General features: G+C 38.0%; 1 protein-coding gene across 4 annotated transcripts in view; it reads left to right on the forward strand.

Annotated features, from left to right (window-relative positions):
- Positions 1-16,353, forward strand: part of LOC129726755 (cytochrome b5-related protein-like) — a 34,589-nt gene extending 18,236 nt beyond the window's left edge. For 2 of the 4 annotated variants that reach the window (XM_055683820.1, XM_055683819.1), the window contains exons 2-6: positions 14,340-14,596; positions 14,657-15,048; positions 15,104-15,295; positions 15,356-15,577; positions 15,651-16,353. In XM_055683820.1, the coding sequence (XP_055539795.1) occupies positions 14,366-14,596; positions 14,657-15,048; positions 15,104-15,295; positions 15,356-15,577; positions 15,651-15,942 (1,329 nt within the window). In that variant the 5' untranslated portion in view covers positions 14,340-14,365 and the 3' untranslated portion in view covers positions 15,943-16,353. Of the gene's footprint in view, positions 1-12,996; positions 13,030-14,335; positions 14,597-14,656; positions 15,049-15,103; positions 15,296-15,355; positions 15,578-15,650 lie in introns of those variants that run through there. The other 2 variants (XM_055683817.1, XM_055683818.1) reach the window with 2 other exon arrangements.
- Positions 16,354-20,957: the final 4,604 nt, after the last annotated feature.

A 20,957-nucleotide genomic window follows, 5' to 3' on the forward strand; every position in this document is an offset into this window, starting at 1 on the left:
ATGACAGTTCTACAAGGTATGCCACATTTTTATCTATCCACGCACACAAACAAATCTCGTTATGAAAATTTTCGTTTTTTGTATGGAATTCGGAACATTCTCGGAAATTTCTCGTTTTATGTTGTTTTATATTTGCTTTTTTTAATTGGAGAGTGAATCTCCAGTTGAAACACACTAGAAATTGATATTAATTTAGATTTAGTGTGAAAAATTGCGACAATATGTCGAAATAAAATATATAAAAATGCTATATTTCTAATAGTTGGAGCATAATCTTAGTCATTGTCATAGCTCATGACTTTTGTTACTGTATGAAACAAAGCGACTCAATTTAGAAGCGCTATTAGACTACAATAAAAAAACGAAAAGTGCAAAAAGGTTACCGGCAAATTGATGAAAAATAGCATATTTTACCTAAACCGCAGCATGTTTATGTATTACCCAAAAATAAAACATGTTTCAACATCATTTCTATAACTTTTCAGGAAAGTATGTTTTATAAGTTTAGTTTAAAATGCAAAATCATTTCAAATGTCATACAAAATTGGAAAAAGTTCATAACGATCACTAATACTAATGCATCGACGTGAATAGCATACCTTGTAGAACTGTCATCATACTTGGGACATACTGGCGCGTTCTGCGTTGCGGAGACGGTTCGCCTTGCCGTGGGTTAATGTACAGCGCTAAGTAGAGCTGTACATTAACCCGCGGTGAGGCGAACCGTCTCCGCAACGCAGAACGCGCCAGTATGTCAACGGCCTATGAGTGAGACTAACAACACTATGGTATCAAGTATGTACAGCACGGGTGTCTCGCTCATTTCGTGAAGCAACGAAATATCGCCTTGCGCGTCGCAATCCGAACCGAAAGAGAAGCGAAAGAGCAACCTGCAAATTGTATGTGATGTGTCTAGTCTAGTCACTAATACACTCGACGTGAGAAATAAAGTGTCGGTATATGATACATATTCTGATTTCATTCTATGCCAATGTATTCGCAGTACAACTGTTGCGTTATGCGTTTCACACATTTATTGTGCGATTTCTGTGCAACATTTGTGCGAATCGGGAAGACACAATGATTGTACAAGACTTCAACTTCTGCGTGGGACTTCAGTTAATCGGTAGGTTGGTTAGTAATTTCAGTTTACTACTAACTAAGCAGAAATCGATGATTTTTGTCACCAAAACCATTCATTACATACGCAGGAACTTGGTCAACTTTCATTACCATGTCTATTAGATTGCGAGACTTAATTTAAGCATTTCCTTTCTCATGTGTCACTCGTTCCACTCCGTTATGTTATGGTTCGATTGTTCTGGTGGTGATTAAGCGATTTTTTCGCCGGCTAGTTTAGATAAGATTAGTATCGATAAGCTCTACAGTCAGAGTATCTAGTTATTTTTAGATGGAATTGATCGACTTCTTCTGACCTAGACTTTGCAATTTTATGATGCTTACAAAGATAACACTCTGTATCACAAGGTTAGATTGGCCAATCCAAAGGAGGCATGCCGTTAGTCGTTACGCTAAACTAGATATGACTATTGTTTTGGTAGATTATTCACTATTTGTAAGATTAAAATTGCAAGCTGTTACAACCATGCATAATTTTATTAGGTATATTTTATGATCTTCCATCATTTTGAATAGCAAAAGTGATTCGTTATGATCTTTTTACTATGCAAGTAATATTTTACATTTCAAATGACCTACATAAATCAGTTGAAGTGAAACCCATTGATGATCGAAAGAACACATATGAACAAATAACTAGACGGTAAAACATTGTTGATAAATCATTTCTCTGGATTTTTACTTATTTTTCTACATGCAGGCTTCCAATTGACTGACTCATAATTGTAGAGTGATTATCTACCTTTATATCTTGTTGACCTCAAATTGTCGTTGAGTAGGCATCTTGAAAAAGGAGAAAATGTACCTGTATGGGTTAAAAAACGAATTAATGTAAAGAGTATTATTTTGAAATCTATCATATTTGTAAAATTTTATCTTCGTCAATATCGTATTTGTTGATCTCGTTATTGTACGATATTTTTTTTTAGCGTTTATGGCAGTACCTATATAAGTATTTAGGTGCTCTCCAACTCACGGTGAGTAAAGTTCAATGTCGCTTTCATCCGATACTATCTACTGCGGTGTTATCGTGTCGCAGTGTGTGCGAATCATGGTTATCGTTGTTTCGTTACTTTTAAAGCTAAAGTAAAAAGCATTTTTTGCGATTGTTTTTTTTTGCTTCCCGCTGCTCGTTGGTGCTTTTCGCTGGATCCACCTCGACGCAATGAAGAAAAGGAAGGGTTGAATACACACAGACGAAGTTCGTGTTACTTCCGTGATTTTTGTAATATATGTACTTTAATAATGTTCTGATCCCCGTTCGTTGATACTCTGTCAAAAGTACGGATTTGGAGACATAGGGCATGTTCATGCTAACAAAGCTCGTCTCGAGCAGCTGAGCATTGTGGAAGCCATTAGGGTACTCACACTAGTGAGAACAATTGCCTCTCATATGAGAAACGAAAGTGATTTATTCAGCTCCGATTGATTCACAAGTCGAAATTAATTACACCGAATGGTTCGTCAGGTCGTTTCTGCTGATTTCGAAGATAATAATCCTCACAGTTCACTCAGAAAATTTTCGGGCGTAGATGATGGGCACCGCAAAGAAAAATGAATTGTCAGTCGTTTAATCGTTTAATTCGGTGTTAAATCCTGGTAAAAAACATTTTTACCTCAAAAAATACATCAAATCTTCCATTACTCGTCAAGACCAAGCACAACTGGTACAAATTAGTAATTCAAATAGAACATCGATGGCATTCCGCGTCGAACAACGAAACGGACGTGCAAAGTGGTCGTTCTATTACAATCCGGTCCGTGTGTACGAATAGCCAAACAAAAGAGTGTATTATTCGCGCTAAAGGCCAACTAGGTTGTGAGTTGTGTCGCTACGTTCTGTACCCGGCTCGCAACTTTGGCTGTATTGGTGCAAAATACCAGCTGCAGTTTTGATCTGTGCACAGTGAATAGATCTTTCTAATTCAAGGCCATCAGTTTACAGTCGAGTCGTGTCGCTGTGCTGAGTGATCTCACTCCCGGCTCACTGCTGGTGGCTGTATTGGTGCTGCTGTACTGGTGCTGCTGGCTACTTTGGGTGCAATCACTGCTGGAAGGAAAAAGCAAATAGGTACGTGTTCTTGTCGGCGCTAGTGCGCTAGTGCGCTACATTTATATAGATCCCTCGCCTCCCGTGCCACCATCCCCGAACCCCCCTGACCCTGACCCTTCTGTTACCCCTCCCCTGTTCATTCTCCAGTCCCCCCTCGCCCCAGGCTTTACCCGGACGGATCTCAACAGGGCAGCTATACTGTTTATTTTCGTCCAAAGGCAGGAGTGAATTCAAAGCGATTAAACATACTGCAAATTTCTAAGGACCTGACGAAGGGGTTCAAGGCCGTGACCGAAATTTCCAAGGTCCGACCTAACAAGCTCCGTGTCGTGGTCAGTGATCTGGCACAGGCCAATGCTATCGCTTGCTCTGAGCTCTTCACACGCGAGTATCGCGTTTACATACCCGCACGAGACGTGGAGATCGACGGTGTCATAACCGATTCGAGTCTGTCTGTCGAGTGTATCCTAAAAAGCGCAACCGGTTGCTTCAAAAATACCGAAACACAGGCGAAGATTTTGGATTGTAAGCAATTGCGGTCCATGTCTCTCGTCGGCGGTAAAAAAGTTTACACTCCGTCAGACTCGTTTCGCGTTACGTTTGCCCGATCTGCACTCCCTAGCCACGTCTCGATCGACCGGGTTCGTCTGCCTGTGCGATTGTATGTACCCCGTGTTATGAATTGCACCAATTGCAAGCAGTTAGGCCACACAGCCGCCTACTGCTGCAATAAGGCACGATGTAGCAAGTGTGGGGAGACTCATGCGGAAGATTCTTGCAGTGTTAATGCTGAAAAATGTATTCACTGTGGGGAAAACCAGCATGAGCTCTCCACATGCCCGGTGTACATGCAGCGCAGAGATAAAATCAAGCGGTCACTTAAGGAGCGTTCAAAGCGTTCTTATGCTGAGATGCTGAAGAAGACCGTGACCACTTATACCATAACATCAAACCCCTTTGATCTGTTGTCCTCTGATGAAACCGATTCTGACGATTCATCAGCGGGAACATCTTATGCCAATCCTGGGGAGTCTAGGAAGAGGAAAAATGTTTCTTCTCCTAAACTTCCCCGTAAAGGTCCTAAGATTTCCCAAAGTGTAATGAAAAGTACGAACAAACCAAACAGTGCAGCGGAAAAACCGAAGCAAACTCCTCCTGGGCTTGCAAATTTAAAGTCCCAGAAGGAGTTCCCAGCACTGCCAGGAACATCTAAAACCCCAGTTGTTCCTTTTGCACATCCAGTTGATGAAACAAACTCTGGATTAGTAAATTTTTCTGACATTGTGGACTGGATTTTTGAAAATTTCAATGTACCCGATCCAATTAAAATTTTTCTTACAGCATTCCTCCCAACAGTTAGATCATTTTTGAAGCAGTTGACTGCCCAATGGCCCCTCCTTGCAGCGATTGTATATGAAGGATTCTATCTCTGTCTTACAGTGGAATTGTAGAAGTATTTTGACAAAAAATGATTCGTTTAAAGTTCTGATAAATAAAAACAAATGCGATGCATTTTCCCTTTGCGAAACTTGGCTTACTTCAATATTGATCTCAACTTCCATGATTTTAATATTATTCGCCTTGATCGAGACACCCCATATGGAGGAGTACTTTTAGGGATTAAAAAGTGCTATTCTTTCTATCGTATTAACCTCCCCTCGATTCCAGGCATCGAAGTTGTCGCATGTCAAATGACAATACAAGGTAAAGAGCTTTGTATTGCCGCAATATGTATTCCTCCCAGAGCACAGGTTGGGCAACGGCTGCTCTTTAATAGAACTTCTTCCCTCGCCACGTTTGATTTTGGGAGACTTCAACTCTCATGGTGTGGCTTGGGGTTCCCCTTACAATGATAACCGCTTCTCTTTAATCTATAACCTTTGCGATGACTTCGACATGACTATTTTAAACAACGGTGAAATGACACGTATCCCGAAACCTCCAGCGCGACCAAGCGCTTTGGATCTATCCTTATGTTCGACGTCGCTACGGTTGGATTGCACATGGAAGGTAATCCTCGATCCTCACGGTAGCGACCATTTGCCTATTCTTATTTCAATTACTAACGGGTCAACTCGCATGCGACCAGTTGACATTCCGTATGACCTCACACGGAATGTCGATTGGAAGTTATACGAGGAAATGATTTCAAAAGCGGTCGATTCGATTCAACATCATCCACCACTTGAAGAATACAACCTCCTCGCGGGCTTGATTCTCGACGCCGCGTTGCAAGCCCAAACGAAGAAATATCCTGGCGTAACGATTAAAGAACGGCCTCCCACTCCGTGGTGGGACCAAGAGTGCTCCGATGTCTACACGCAAAGATCCGACGCGTTTTTGGCCTACCAGAAGGGAGGTATACCTGGCGACTATATACGGTATTCGGAGCTTGATACCAAGCTTAAAAGTTTGGCTGAAGCAAAGAAACGCGGATATTGGCGTCGGTTCGTGAACGAGACGTCGAGGGAGACATCGATGAGCACTCTTTGGAACACAGCCCGAAGAATGCGGAATCGCGTAACGGTCAACGAAAGCGAGGAGTCTTCAAGTCGGTGGATATTTGATTTTGCCAGGAAAGTATGTCCGGACTCTGTTCCTGAGCGAAACATTGTTCGCGATGCGTCTCCGGGCCACGACGCGATAGAATCACCTTTTACGATGGCAGAATTTTCAGTTGCCCTCCTGTCCTGTAACAATAACGCGCCTGGGTTAGATAGAATCAAATTCAACTTATTGAAGAATCTACCCGGCAATGCCAAGAGGCGCTTGTTGAACTTGTTCAATAAGTTCCTGGAGCAAAACATTGTACCGCAGGATTGGAGGCAAGTGAAGGTGATCGCCATCCAAAAACCAGGGAAACCAGCTTCTGATCACAACTCTTATAGGCCGATTGCAATGCTATCCTGTATCCGGAAATTGATGGAAAAAATGATACTCCGTCGTTTAGACCACTGGGTCGAATCAAATGGTCTACTATCAGATACTCAATTTGGCTTCCGCCGTGCCAAAGGGACGAATGATTGTCTTGCGTTGCTTTCAACAGATATTCAGCTGGCGTATGCTCGCAAAGAACAAATGGCGTCTGCGTTCTTGGACATTAAGGGGGCTTTTAATTCCGTTTCTATTGACATTCTTTCGGGTAAACTTCACCGACAAGGATTTTCTCCAATTTTGAACAATTTCTTGCACAATTTGTTGTCCGAAAAGCACATGCATTTTACGCACGGCGATTTGGCAACTTTTCGCATTAGCTACATGGGTCTTCCCCAGGGCTCATGTTTAAGCCCCCTTCTTTACAACTTTTATGTAAATGACATCGACGAATGTCTGTAATCTCTGTTACAGGAGCCAAAGCTGCCGATTTGCAAGGACCATTGCAAGATACCTTGGACAATTTGTCTGCTTGGGCTTTACAGCTAGGTATGGAATTCTCTCCGGAGAAGACTGAGATAGTAGTTTTTTCTAGGAAGCATGAACCTGCTCAGCTTCAAACACAATTAATGGGTAAAACGATTTCTCAGGTTTTGGTACACAAATATCTTGGTGTCTGGTTCGACTCTAAAAGCACCTGGGGTTGTCACGTGAGGTATCTGATGAAAAAATGTCAACAAAGAGTGAGTTTTCTTCGTACAATAACCGGACAATGGTGGGGAGCCCACCCAGGAGACCTTATAAGGCTTTACCAAACAACGATACTGTCTGTTATTGAGTACGGGTGTTTCTGCTTCCGCTCCGCAGCAAACACACATTTGATCAAACTGGAGCGAATACAATATCGTTGTTTGCGTATCGCCTTGGGTTGCATGCAATCGACCCATACGATGAGTTTGGAGATCTTAGCTGGAGTACTACCATTGAAAAACCGCTTCTGGAGCCTGTCTTCTCGTATTCTAATCAAATGTGAGGTCTTGAACCGTCCCGTGATTGAAAATTTTGAAAGGTTAATCGAACTTAATTCTCAAACCCGTTTTATGACATTGTATTTCAGTCACATGTCCCAAAATATTAACCCTTCTTCGAATATTCCAAATCGTGTCGACTTATCAAATACTTCTGATTCTACTGTGTTTTTCGATACATCCATGATAGAAGAAACTCGTGGAATCCCGGACCATTTACGCGTGCAGCAGATCCCTAAAATTTTTTCCAATAAATATCGAAACATCAACTGCGACAATATGTACTACACTGACGGATCACTTCTTGATGGGTCCACTGGCTTCGGTATCTTCAATAACAATTCAAGCGTCTCCCATAAGCTCGATAATCCTGCTTCTGTTTACGTCGCAGAATTAGCTGCAATTCAGTACACCCTAGGGATTATCGAAAAAATGCCCACGGACCATTATTTCATCTTTACGGACAGTCTCAGTTCCATTGAGGCTCTCCGATCGATGAAAGATGTTAAGCACTCTCCGTATTTCCTGGGGAAAATACGGGAACATCTGAGTGCTTTATCCGAAAAATCTACTCAGATTACCTTAGCGTGGGTCCCTTCTCACTGCTCGATACCGGGTAATGAGAAAGCGGACTATTTGGCTAAGGTTGGCGCAACAAACGGTGATATATATGAAAGACCAATTGCCTTTAATGAATTTTTCGCATTTGTACGTCAGAATACGATCATCAGTTGGCAAAATTCTTGGACCAAGGGGGAACTGGGAAGGTGGTTACATTCCATAATCCCCAAGGTATCGACGAACCCGTGGTTCAAGGGGTTGGATGTAGGTCGGGATTTCATTTGCGTGATGTCCCGGCTTATGTCCAATCACTATAGATTTGACGCGCATCTCCGTCGTGTTGGGCTCGGGGAGAGTGGTATCTGTGCCTGTGGTGAAGGTTATCACGACATAGAGCACGTTGTTTGGTCATGCTCTGTACACCGTGACGCCAGGTCTAGATTAATAGCTTCCCTGCAGGCCGAAGGTAGGCAGCCGGCTGTTCCAGTTCGTGATGTCTTGGCGAGCCGTGACCTATCCTACATGTCCCTTATATACGTTTTCCTGAAATCCATCCACGCCCCAGTTTAGTCCTATCCCCTTCCGCCTACATCCAACCAAACGACAAGAACACGTTAAGACCCCGGATCCGGAAACAGCAATCAGACCCGCACGATACTCTCAAGGCCCGATGGAAACAACCCAATATGCCAGTCCGTAATATCTTGGCCCAGCAGCGGAACAAATTTAATATGCTGCTTACCTATGGCAACGAAAACCATCAAACAGCAAACCTGTGCTTTTAATGCAAAATATTCTAGCTTTAAGTTAGATTTAGTTTCAGCTCGTAGTCGGCAGCGAGGATAAAAAATTTGCTTTTAGTTATTAAGATACTTTAGAAAGTAAGCTACCAGATATAATTGGCGCCGTTAAACATTGAATTGTATTTGTGCCGTGTCAAATAAACTATAGATGAAAAAAAAAAAAAAGAACATCGATGTATTTATACTGCATCGATATTTTTTGAGCATTCTAGCCAATGGAATCCAAAATGAGTATTGAGTTTTGATCCAAGTGATCAGCTTTTCAGTACTGCCCAAAAATGAATGAATTTCTGGTCACTTTTGTATTGAAATGGGTGCCTACGTCACTTTGTTTTTTTGACTATATGCAACGTACGAATAAGTAACAACGAAAAGGAAGATACCAAAAGATAGGTCTTCGGATAAAAAATGGCTCTTACGTCACTTTGTCATCTCACGGCAGTGAATTTCTCTTGACTTGATTTATATACCTAATTAATGGTTAGATGGACATAATTAGTAAATATAAAAGGCAATACTGTTCACAATAATGAGAATCCATAGAAGAAAAAAAAAGTTAGAATGTCAAACAATTCTTCATTCTCTTTTTGAAAAATTTTCTTTTCCTAAATTTGGCGTTTGTTTTAAAAGTGTTTCTTGATGACATATGATGAGGTTTGAAACGGCAAATCAAAATAGGGTTGGTTACTATCTAGAAATTCAATCTCCAATCTAGAATTTTTGGTTCTGTTCGATACAATTCGTTTTCTCAACCTCAATTTAAAATAAAAACGGATGAATTTGAAAAGCTATGTGTTAAAAGTTTGTTGAAATAAAATGATTACGCAAATTGCTCAAAATCATTAGAAAACAAATATTTCAAATAATGTCGCAATTTATTGTTTATTTTTTAACTAAACTATTCATAAAAAAGTTGTTTCCACTTCTTCATTTTAGACTATTTATTAAAAGTTGCGTTTCAAGTTTCGTGAAAAAAAAAATTAAAAAATCTACTTCTTTATTTAAATTAAATTTTAGTGTAAGCTTAAAATACTTGCAGTCAAAAATTTTTTGCGGTGCACATTTTTTACAAGACGTTATTAATTTTTTACAATGAATGTTTAGACAGTTTTTTTATACAGCCAACGTGTTTTGAGTTACAATGCATGGAATGAAATCTATGCCAAAATGCCTTTTTGAAGGTTAACTCTGCAGTCTACAAAATTAATTTTTGCAAAGTTTTATTTTTAATAAAGTTTTTGCGTATTTCCAGATCGCTTGACGTGGTAAAACCTCTCTTAAGTGACTTGACAAAACACACAACTGAGATTCGTTTCACCATTATATGAATTATTTTGGGGTTTTCCTTGAGGATACTGACCCACGTCATTAGAGTATATGGCAAATCAAGTGAATGATTTAAACGAAATAACTAAAGGCTGTGGGTAAGCAAACTAACAAGGTCGAATAAAGGAGAAAAAATGATGTTTTTTGCTGTTATTGTGATACGGCTTGTTTAGTCATAACAAGCCGTATCACAATAACAGTAGTTTAGTATGTTTAGTCATAACATTATCTTTGGATTTTATTCAGGAATTCAGCAAGCTGTATTTGTTGCCAAATTTTCAAATGGCGGAATCATTCGCCGTCGCTTCCGTTCCAGCCAAACTTTCGTGCTTTATAACGTACCTTAAGATCAACTGACATGCTTCAAACTGCATTTCATCGTACATCCTTTGGTTTCTACGAGCCAGTCACCGCCGCACTGTGGGGCAGAACCCAGAAAAGTCGCGGCAAAACTGAAAAAACAAATTTTCCATGCCTCATTTCATTTTCTACTTGCTGTAGACATGTTGTTGACTGAAAATCATGATAATTCATTCTGAAAAATAATTTAGAAAATGTGCTATAATATTGTGAAAGTGAGGCTTGTGAAATGGAAGAAAAATTTTAACAGATATTTTACAGTAGGGCATGCAAATACGTAGGAATCAATTAGCTAACTCATATGATCCTCATAAAATAGAGTATTAACTAAGAGGTAATGTTTAAGACAGTTTTTTTGAAAATAGGTTCGTAGGAGGCATAGTATGTAAAATAAGTTTTTCTGTAATTTCGGCAAAATGAAAAACAGAAAGTTCTACGTTGTTCTGCTATGACACTATTATTGAACTAAAATACAAGGTATTGACTAGTACTAAACCGAAAATCAGCTGCTACTAGTTGCGACTTACCGAGAAATTCGAGTTTTCGCAACGATTGTTTTCATGTCATTTCATGTTAAAAATCGTTAATCAGCAGTGTCCGTATCGATATTTTTTCCTACAATAGACTTTGCTGAATGCCGGTGTATGCAACACGACCATAATTGTGTTTGGGGGTCTTTCAAAAATGACGTCTAGCAGAATGAAGACCCCTCGAAATAATTATTATTACTAGGAAACAGTTTGTTATTGGGTGATCAGTGTTTTGAACAAAAGTAAGCGTTTAGTATCCATGTTAAATGGAATTAAATTAAACAAGAGTAGCTCTCAGTAAGGGAACATGACCAACAAATCTTCAATTGAACAATGTTCCTATTTGAAATACTTTGTCACAAACAATAACATTGAAATTATATTTTATATTCTTTCTTTAAAATTGTGACACATCACAGGTTGACTAAAAACTATAGACAGTCAATTACAAACTATCAATAATTCATTTCATGATGACTCAAAAGTTCGAATACATCTGAAATTGAAACATGTGTACTTAAGTCTTAGTTATAACTAATTACTGAAATTTTGGGTTTATGAATAAAGAAAATAACTTTATCTTGTTCACGGTCAGTCCTACAGTTGTAATATGTTCGACAACTTTATGTCAATTGATGATATAAACAACTTTCCCGAAGAAACAAAATTGCTAGCATCATTTATTCAGAAGATAGATGTCAGCGCCATCTGCAGAAAAAAAAATTAAAGCTGCCTGAATACATTTTTCAAAAAGATGTTTTTATGGTGAACAACATTGCCGTAGACATGAACACTGTGGAAACAACTGTTAAGGAGTTAAGAGGTTTTGTCGCACCAACGGACCAATTTGCCCCACTGCGCGCCGTGTTGTAGATTGTTTGAGTTCGGCGAGTCATCTCGAAAGTACACAGGTTAATCCAATCACATATTTAATGGACTTGACCCCGATTTTTTTTTATTTGTTAGGACTATAAATTGAAGTAAAATAAACAAATAAACTACATTTTTAATTAGTGCAATGAGTAGAGCCGTTTTTGCGCATGTTGCTGAAAAAAACTAACTGAGTTAGAAGCATTTGGTATTGAACAATTTTCGTGACACTCGATGTTTTTGGTATTTCAATTAGCCCCCTTTTCCAGAATATTGCAGCAAGACGTAGTTCTACGTCAAAAAAAGATCGTTTCAGAATGAGGCAGTACTCGTTAATGCAAAGTTAATGACTTTTCTTTTGAAGTATAGTTATAATAACCGAGAATAACTAAAAAGGTCTCAATGCACGTAGTTCTACGTCAACCATGCGGTCGTGTCTCGGATACCGCCCTCTCTTTCCTCTTTTCACAGAGCAAAATGGATGTTGGTATGTACAAGCGAATTCAACTTGAGAGAAATTATATTTTAATGCTGGGCAACCTTCATTATTCAATACAACCGCAGTTCACTTCTCGGGTCCTTATGCAAGGTTTTTCTGGATGTCATTCATCGTGTTATTACACAAAGCTAGCTCAGATAGCCCATACAGCCCTTGACATTTCTACTCTCGCTCGAGTATGATGTCACAATTCGTTTGGTTTTTGTATATCTGGCTGCCATCAATAACTTGGTTAGATCTTTTTCGCTTAGTGGTTTTGTCGTTTTTGTTTTGTTTTTAAAACAACGTAGTTACGCTATATAAACAAATGTATCAGCTTGTCACAATTGATATATAGATGAACAAAGACTATGAATTTGTTTCGATACGGACACTGCTGATTAACGATTTTCAACATGAAATGACATGAAAACAATCGTTGCGAAAACTCGAATTACTCGGTAAGTCGCAACTAGTAGCAGCTGATTTTCGGTTTAGTACTAGTCAATACCTTGTATTTTAGGTCAATAATAGTGTCATAGCAGAACAACATAGAACTTTCTGTTTTTCAATTTGCCGAAATTACAGAAAAACTTATTTTACATACTATGCCTCCTACGAACCTATTTTCAAAAAAACTGTCTTAAACATTACCTCTTAGTTAATACTCTATTTTATGAGGATCATATGAGTTAGCTAATTGATTCCTACGTATTTGCATGCCCTACTGTAAAATATCTGTTAAAATTTTTCTTCCATTTCACAAGCCTCACTTTCACAATATTATAGCACATTTTCTAAATTATTTTTCAGAATGAATTATCATGATTTTCAGTCAACAACATGTCTACAGCAAGTAGAAAATGAAATGAGGCATGGAAATTTTGTTTTTTCAGTTTTGCCGCGACTTTTCTGGGTTCTGCCCCACAGTGCGGCGGTGACTGGCTCGTAGAAACCAAAAGATGTACGATGAAATGCAGTTTGAAGCATGTCAGTTGATCTTAAGGTACGTTATAAAGCACGAAAGTTTGGCTGGAACGGAAGCGACGGCGAATGATTCCGCCATTTGAAAATTTGGCAACAAATACAGCTTGCTGAATTCCTGAATAAAATCCAAAGATAATGTTATGACTAAACATACTAAACTACTGTTATTGTGATACGGCTTGTTATGATTAAACAAGCCGTATCACAATAACAGCAAAAAACATCATTTGTTTCTCCTTTATTCGACCTTGTTAGTTTGCTTACCCACAGCCTTTAGTTATTTCGTTTAAATCATTCACTTGATTTGCCATATACTCTAATGACGTAGGTCAGTATCCTCAAGGAAAACCCCAAAATAATTCATATAATGGTGAAACGAATCTCAGTTGTGTGTTTTCTCAAGTCACTTAAGAGAGGTTTTACCACGTCAAGCGATCTGGAAATACGCAAAAACTTTATTTAAAATGAAACTGCAAAAATTAATTTTGTAGACTGCAGAGTTAACCTTCAAAAAGGCATTTTGGCATAGATTTCATTCCATGCATTGTAACTCAAAACACGTTGGCTGTATAAAAAAACTGTCTGAACATTCATTGTAAAAAATTAATAACGTCTTGTAAAAAATGTGCACCGCAAAAAATTTTTGACTGCAAGTTTTTTGAGCTTACCCTAAAATTTAATTTAAATAAAGAAGTAGATTTTTTAATTTTTTTTTTCACGAAACTTGAAACGCAACTTTTAATAAATAGTCTAGAATGAAGAAGTGGAAACCAACTTTTTATGAATAGTTTAGTTAAAAAATAAACAATAAATTGCGAAAACCATGACTTTGCATTTCTAAATGCGTTTTATGAAATCCAAATCGCCTCATATTGATTGTCAGATTACATAGAATGAATGCAAATATTTGTGCTATACAGTGGTTTCTTACCAGATTAGAGTATTTTGTTTGAATTTACGTCCTATAGTAGCACGAGGCAGCGAAACTATTTGCAAGCTTTCTATAGACATCACACCGAGAATAAATAGGTAATAATTTAATTGCTGTTTGAAGCCATTATAAGTACACTTATGCCATTTGCACTATCTGTATTAAATCTTCGCTCACTGGGTAACCCCCTTCGTAGATTTTTACATTGAGCGAAACAACTTGCCGTTTCACAGTGCGTTCATTGTCCAGAATCAGAACATACACTCAGCTAACGTTAACACAGAAGGTGAACGTTAGGCATACTAATTATTCAGCGTCAGACTTAATAACGATTAAACTGTGATGTGTACACCCCTGGAGCATACTAATAGTACTAAACTCACTTTCGTCTCAGGCAGACACTAGTCAAAGCAACGCTTCAGTCATGACGGAGAAATCGAACGGTTCTCATCACCCCAATCTGATAACTTCCATCACCAATAAGTATCCGTCGTATCGTGATGACCTTCTGTTGAAAACACCCCACTTCTGGTTGGAAGGTAGAAGAGAAGATGATGGCGCGGAAGGGCTTTGGCGAATTCACGATACGTTATATGATTTGACCGATTTTGCCGCACGACATCCAGGTGGGCCAAGTTGGATTCAACTGACAAAGGTAAGTTTGTTTAGTAAAGCTTGCACGTATGCCGACACTACTTTATTCGCCCCTCAATAGGGAACCGATATTACGGAATTATTCGAAACACATCACCTCACAACAAAAGCGGAAAATCTACTTCCTAAGTTTAAAGTTCGTGAGGCAACAGAACCACGAAATATACGGTTGACCTTTAAAGATGACGGTTTCTATCGGACCTTAAAACGACGAGTACGTGAAAAACTTTCAGAGCTTGACTATTCACCAGTTAAGACGTCCAACTTGATCATCGATTCTCTGGTAGCATCGGCACTACTGTTTGCTTTCTTGGCGGTGAAATTCAACAGCTATCTTATGGCAGCTGCATGTGGACTTTGTATCAATTGGACTGTAATTTCCGCCCACAATTATTTTCATAAAAAAGACAATTGGAGGATGCGACTGTTCAATTTGGCTTTCTTCAGCTATAGGTTAGTATTTCGTTCATCCGTCAAACTACTAAATACTAATGGTACTAACTTCTAGAGAATGGCGAGTATCGCATGCAATGTCTCACCATCATTATGCAAATTCGGTTCTTGATCTGGAGGTATCTTATTTCGAGCCGGCCCTTTGCTGGCTACCAAATCCGGACAAAGGCTTGGTTCAGCGATTTGGAGCTTGGTTCTATGGACCGATACTATACTCTATTATGATGCTGATGGAGTACCTGAAAAGGTATTTGTTGGTTATAGTAGTAAAGAGCTGTATGTCTGGAAGTGTTTTCTTTATTTACAGATTTGTAGAAAGTTACAAACTAGGCAGGAACACTTTCTTCGCAGATGATCTAATTGCATTCATTCTACCCACCTTTATGTATCTCGTTGATTCGAGTAGCATAATGACTGTGTTGAAATTGTGGATCGTCATTTTATTGGTAACTAGCTTTTTGTTCGGATTGACAGGACTGAACGCGGCTCACCATCATCCGGACATCTTCCACAGTGGTGATAAAATACCGTAAGATATTTTTTGTTGGATTGTGACACTCCATTCAATTCACTACCCGAATGCATTCATTTAATCATTTCAGGGATGAGATTGACTTCGGAGTTTACCAAATCGCAACTGTTATCGACCGGGCGGATGTTAAAGGGTCACAATTTGCGGTACTGACCAGTTTCGGGGATCACTGTTTGCATCACATGTTTCCCACGCTCGACCACGGAGTACTACCTCAACTGTATCCGATTTTCTTCAAAACCTGCGACGAGTTCGAATATGTGTATCGTGAATGCAACTGGCTTCATCACATAATTTCTCAAAACCGGCAACTGGCACGGATTGAGTCACGTACTTATGACCCCCGGGCTAAGTTAGAATAAGCATTGGGATATTCTTGACGAGAATAGTCCATCTTGCGTAAGAAGGAGGGAGCACTGACTAAATCAGTTGCTAACATGGTTTTCAGTGACATCACATAAGGCTGTAAACAATTTTTAATTTAAAATTGAACAATCAAAACCAGTGCTTGACATTAAGCAGTGTAGTCGCATGCCATATTTAAAAAAAAGAGGAAATACATTGGTTACAAGTATATATAAGTAGTAATGGGGTATTGTATTTACAATGCGTACTAGTAGCTCTGAATGGGTTGACATCATAAAATGGGATTTAGTAGTGATGGGTATTTATACGCTGAATCTACATAAATTATGTGATATTATGATATTTAACTACGTGGAAGGCACGTGAAATTTTTATTGAATAAAATTCATCTTTTATAAAATTGACAACGCTTCGTGTACTTAATTAATGAGAGTAATGAATTTGTTAAATATATTGAAAATATATTTTCGTTATTTCACTCACGCACATTTCATAAACATGGAGTTCGTAGGTTGTACAGCACTTTTGTTGATTGTATAGAACATTCGTATTGCAAGTTATCGTATAGAATTGCAACATTGGCATAATTTGTACAATTCGTACTTTCGTACGAATGTGGATAACAACGAGTAAGTTCTTGAACGAAATTTTTGTGTTCTGTTGTTTCCGAATTCGTATAATGTAGGGTATCGAACTTCTTCGACAGTGGCTTTCTCGGCAGGTTTTAGCATAAAAAAGCGGCTGAGAAAAGCCGAAAAAAAACACTGCCGAAGACGTTCGACACCTTATATGTTATTACGTAAGTTTACTAATTTTTCCTACTGTCAACATTCTCCAGCGTTTGTTTGTACGATTGGTTTGCGTTTATTTTTGAAACCTTTCGTTGCGTATACGAATAGAAATCTGTAGCAAATTTGACAGTTCTGACGAAAGTACCTTCATATTTATAAAGCATTGGTTTTGTTGCAGAAAACAACAAAAGGTTTTGTATGTAAAATAAACGTTTTCGTGGAATAAACTAAAAAATATTTTCAGTGTAACGGAGACCATGCTGAGTGTTTTAAGAGGGTATTTCAACAAAACCATTTTTTTAGAGTTATACTAAATGGTGAAAACGCTCTTTTTCTCTTTTTTACCTTGATTTCACAGTTTTAAACCTATGGATTATGCGAAACTCGGAAAATAAGAACGTACAGAAACTTTGACTTACGGGATCCAGTGGAGCTGTTTCCTGTCAAATCAGTGAATATTCGGTAATTAGATCGTTGCAACTAATCGGACGTTATGAATAAACGATCGAAAATGAAAAATCAATTAAAGCTTACCTCGTAAAAACGACGTTCTTTGGGAAAAACATGTAAATTCCGAAATGTACGAAATTCCAACTCGATATAAAATCCATGTTTTAAGCACAGACAAACAGACCTGCTTCTCCGGTTCGAAGCAAACTGCGACCGCGAGTGGATGTGAAAAATTTTCCGCTGACATGTTATTGCAAAAATTAAGATAGTATACAAACATTTTTTAGTTAGTCGTACTAAAGTGCTAAGAACCGGACGGATTGCTGATCTAAAAAAGTGGTTGCCTTTTTTTTTAACATTTTCGTGAAAAATGAACGGTTGGTAACCAGAAAATCAAGCACATCAAAAGCATCGTGAGTGAGAGGTGGCAGGGTATGATGAAAAAAGGGTTCAGTTCCCATAGGAAAAGGAAATAACAAGTTAACGCATGCTAGAAGGCAAAGGCAACTCGATTAAATTAGATTGCAGAGGATGAAATGAATGTGACCAAAAATTTACCAACAGAAAATGGAACGATTGCTGGCGGCAGACTAGCGAAATGTAAAAGAGGCGATTGAAATCATAGGAAACATTATTTTGGTGAGATCGTTTCAAATTTCTGCGAATAGTATATAGACCATTTTACGAACTGGCAAATGTCACGGATCCTGCGGATATTGATGCTGCTTTTACGTGCGTTATGTCAGCGGTTCCGAGCTTTCTGTCAAAATTTCATTCATGAATTGAGTTCAGAAACGTCTCGAAAAATGGTCTATAAGCCCGAATTCAATGATTCCAAACACGCGTTACATTAATTGAAAATTGAATTTAATTACGCATAATTTTACTCATTATTATTGATCACTATTTTTTCTTTTTTTTTTTTATTTATCACTATTTAATTTATCTGAAGAATGCACAATTGCCATTTGACGAACAGTAGCTGCCGTTTATTTTATAAATGTTCTATTTCTGACTGCAAAACTAGTAATACAGTCTCTCTACAATTATGGGTCAGTCAACGTGTTGTCTGAATGTTCAAAAATTGGATATAAAATCGGAAAAGTTATCAACTACGAATGTTTTACTATCTATCTCTGTGTTCTGATGTGTACTTTCGATCAACAATTACTTTCACTGCAGTTGATATGTGTAAATCGGTTGGGAAGAAAAATATCACTTACATAGCCAAAGACACAATTATGAGTCACTTTTGGTATTCAAAATCATTTAGACTCAAAATACATAACGCAAGTTATTTCATTGTTATAAAAGCTTGATAATAAGTTATTTATTCAGTCTTGTCGCATATTCTTGTAAAAGTAATAAAAATAGCCAAAATATGGGTTGACCCACAATTGTGCACCGCAGGATGTAACATTACTACAATTATGGGTCACTTCACTTATTGCACCGAGCAGAATGAGGTTACAAGTGAGTTACAAAAAATACCACTGCTAATAAAAATTGATCAGTTTCGTGAGAATAGATGTAACTATTTGCGTGTAAGTGACCCATAATTGTAGCTGACCCATAAATGTGGAGGTACTGTACTATGTTATTCTGTTCAAACGCTCATCGAATCAGTCATGGAGATAGAGTTGATTACTCATGAACACAAAAAAATCATCCTGAGACTCTTTTCCCAGCCATTTAGCCGATTTCATTATGCACTTTTTCTATGTTTTGAATTTTTTTTCTTACTTCCACGCAAAAAAGTTCTAATAATTATGTCAAAGATGATACAGGTTCGAAACGATAAAATAATAATGATTGTTTTGCCATTTTGCAAATGGATTAGGAATGTTGTATTGTTACTGTGTATGAAATGGCTCTCAGTGGTCGGAGGCTGAAAAAAAAAACTTACAATTTTTATGTCAATATTTTTGATGATCCGAGATTTCTTGCACTCTTAACATCTTTTCTGATTTTTAGTAGCACTTTGAATGTTGCTGTGACGATTTTTCCTTTATCATTAACAAGAAACATTACCTTAATTATCATTTGCTAATCCATATTCCTTTAAGAGAGCGAGTAATGACGCTATAACCATAAGCTAAAAATGCTAGGACTAGAGTTAGTACTCAAGTTCCAACCGTAACTGTGGAAGCGAGTAGAGGCGCTATATCCTTGGTTTTGAAACCCGAACATTAAGAGTAAATACCTATGTTCCTTCTCAGGAGATTGGTCAACAAAGGAGTGTACTTTCTTAGCTTTTTCACTCCCAGCGAATTATATGACTTTTTACACACCGGACGGTTGGCACGGATTGTCCCCGCTCTTAGATTATATTGTATCATATTGCGCTACACAGTAGGCATGGCCGTTGACAAGGAAAATGTATGGAAATCATTTTATTTTTCAAAATGGTGGCTGTGTTAGTGCAGACTAGACTAGACTAGACAAACAGACCTGCTTCTTCGAACAAAAATCCTGAAAAACTTTCGTCGTTCTTCGAAACGTTACATTCATGCGCCACCATGTGAGCTTATTGCCTACTAACTTATTTTAGTGAAACGGTTTTCGTCTTTGCTAATGGGTGTGCACTAGGGTGTCCCAAAATTTCACAAGTCTGGGGCTCACCCTCCAGATGATAGAAAATGGTGTTACGAACAAACTTTTGTTCGGCGGCAGCTCTAGAAAATGATGTTTTCGACTGGCCCCGATGACTTTTTTGAAAAAATCGGTTTTTCTTATGTTAAATCCAATAAACATGTCCAGTTATTCAATTTTCCATGAAACCTAATCCTTTTATATTTTTCACAGGTTCCTTGGGATTCAAACTGTAAGGGAAAATTCGTTTCGGATTGATTATTGTCATTTTATTTTCCTAAAAAAAATTCTATCGTTTGGAAAAGAGATTTTTCAAGTATACTTCGACATTTATTCCATAAAAGTGGGTATTAAACCTAATGCTTTCACCAACTGAATACCATTAAAAGTTGGAAAATTTATGGGGAAGAACATTGCCAAAGACTACATGGCTCTAAAATTACTTGATTTTGAGTTATAGAATTTTTTTAGGAAAATAAATTGACGATAATCAATCCGAAACGAATTTTTCCCTTACAGTTTGTATTCTAAGGAACCTGTAAAAAATATAAAAGGATTAGGTTTCATGGAAAATTGAATAACTGGACATGTTTATTGGATTTAACATAAGAAAAACCGATTTTTTCAAAAAAGTCATTTTCTAGAGTTGCCGCCGAACAAAAGTTTGTTCGTAACACCATTTTCTATCATCTGGAGGGTGAGCCGCAGATTTGTGCAATTTTGGGACACCCTAGTGTGCACGCTTGCTTAAATCAACACAAGCGGCATTAATGATGGTTTTTGTCTTTGATAATGGATGTGCACGCTTGCTTACAGCGACAATAGCGTCATTATTGCCCACTAAGCAAAATTTCAAAATTATCGTAATTTTTCTGGTCGATGAAATCGTTATCGAGTGACACGTCTGTTTGTCTGTGCTTTAAGAATCAATATTTTTTTATTATGTATTTTATTTGGAGTCTGAGAGTGTAAAATCAACTGAACACTGTTTTTGGCACGCGTTTTATTTTACTATAGCTTCTATTTGATTGAGAACATTTAAGCAAAAATTATTCCATGATTAATGATGATTTTATATAATCAACCTATTGGTGCTGTGTTGATTACTTTCTTACATTATACATTTTTCTCCCCGACGTGAACACTAGTAATCCATGTTGCCATTGTTGTTGGTATTT

The sequence above is a fragment of the Wyeomyia smithii genome, chromosome 3, assembly GCF_029784165.1.
Source record: "Wyeomyia smithii strain HCP4-BCI-WySm-NY-G18 chromosome 3, ASM2978416v1, whole genome shotgun sequence".
Classification (NCBI taxonomy): domain Eukaryota; kingdom Metazoa; phylum Arthropoda; class Insecta; order Diptera; family Culicidae; genus Wyeomyia; species Wyeomyia smithii.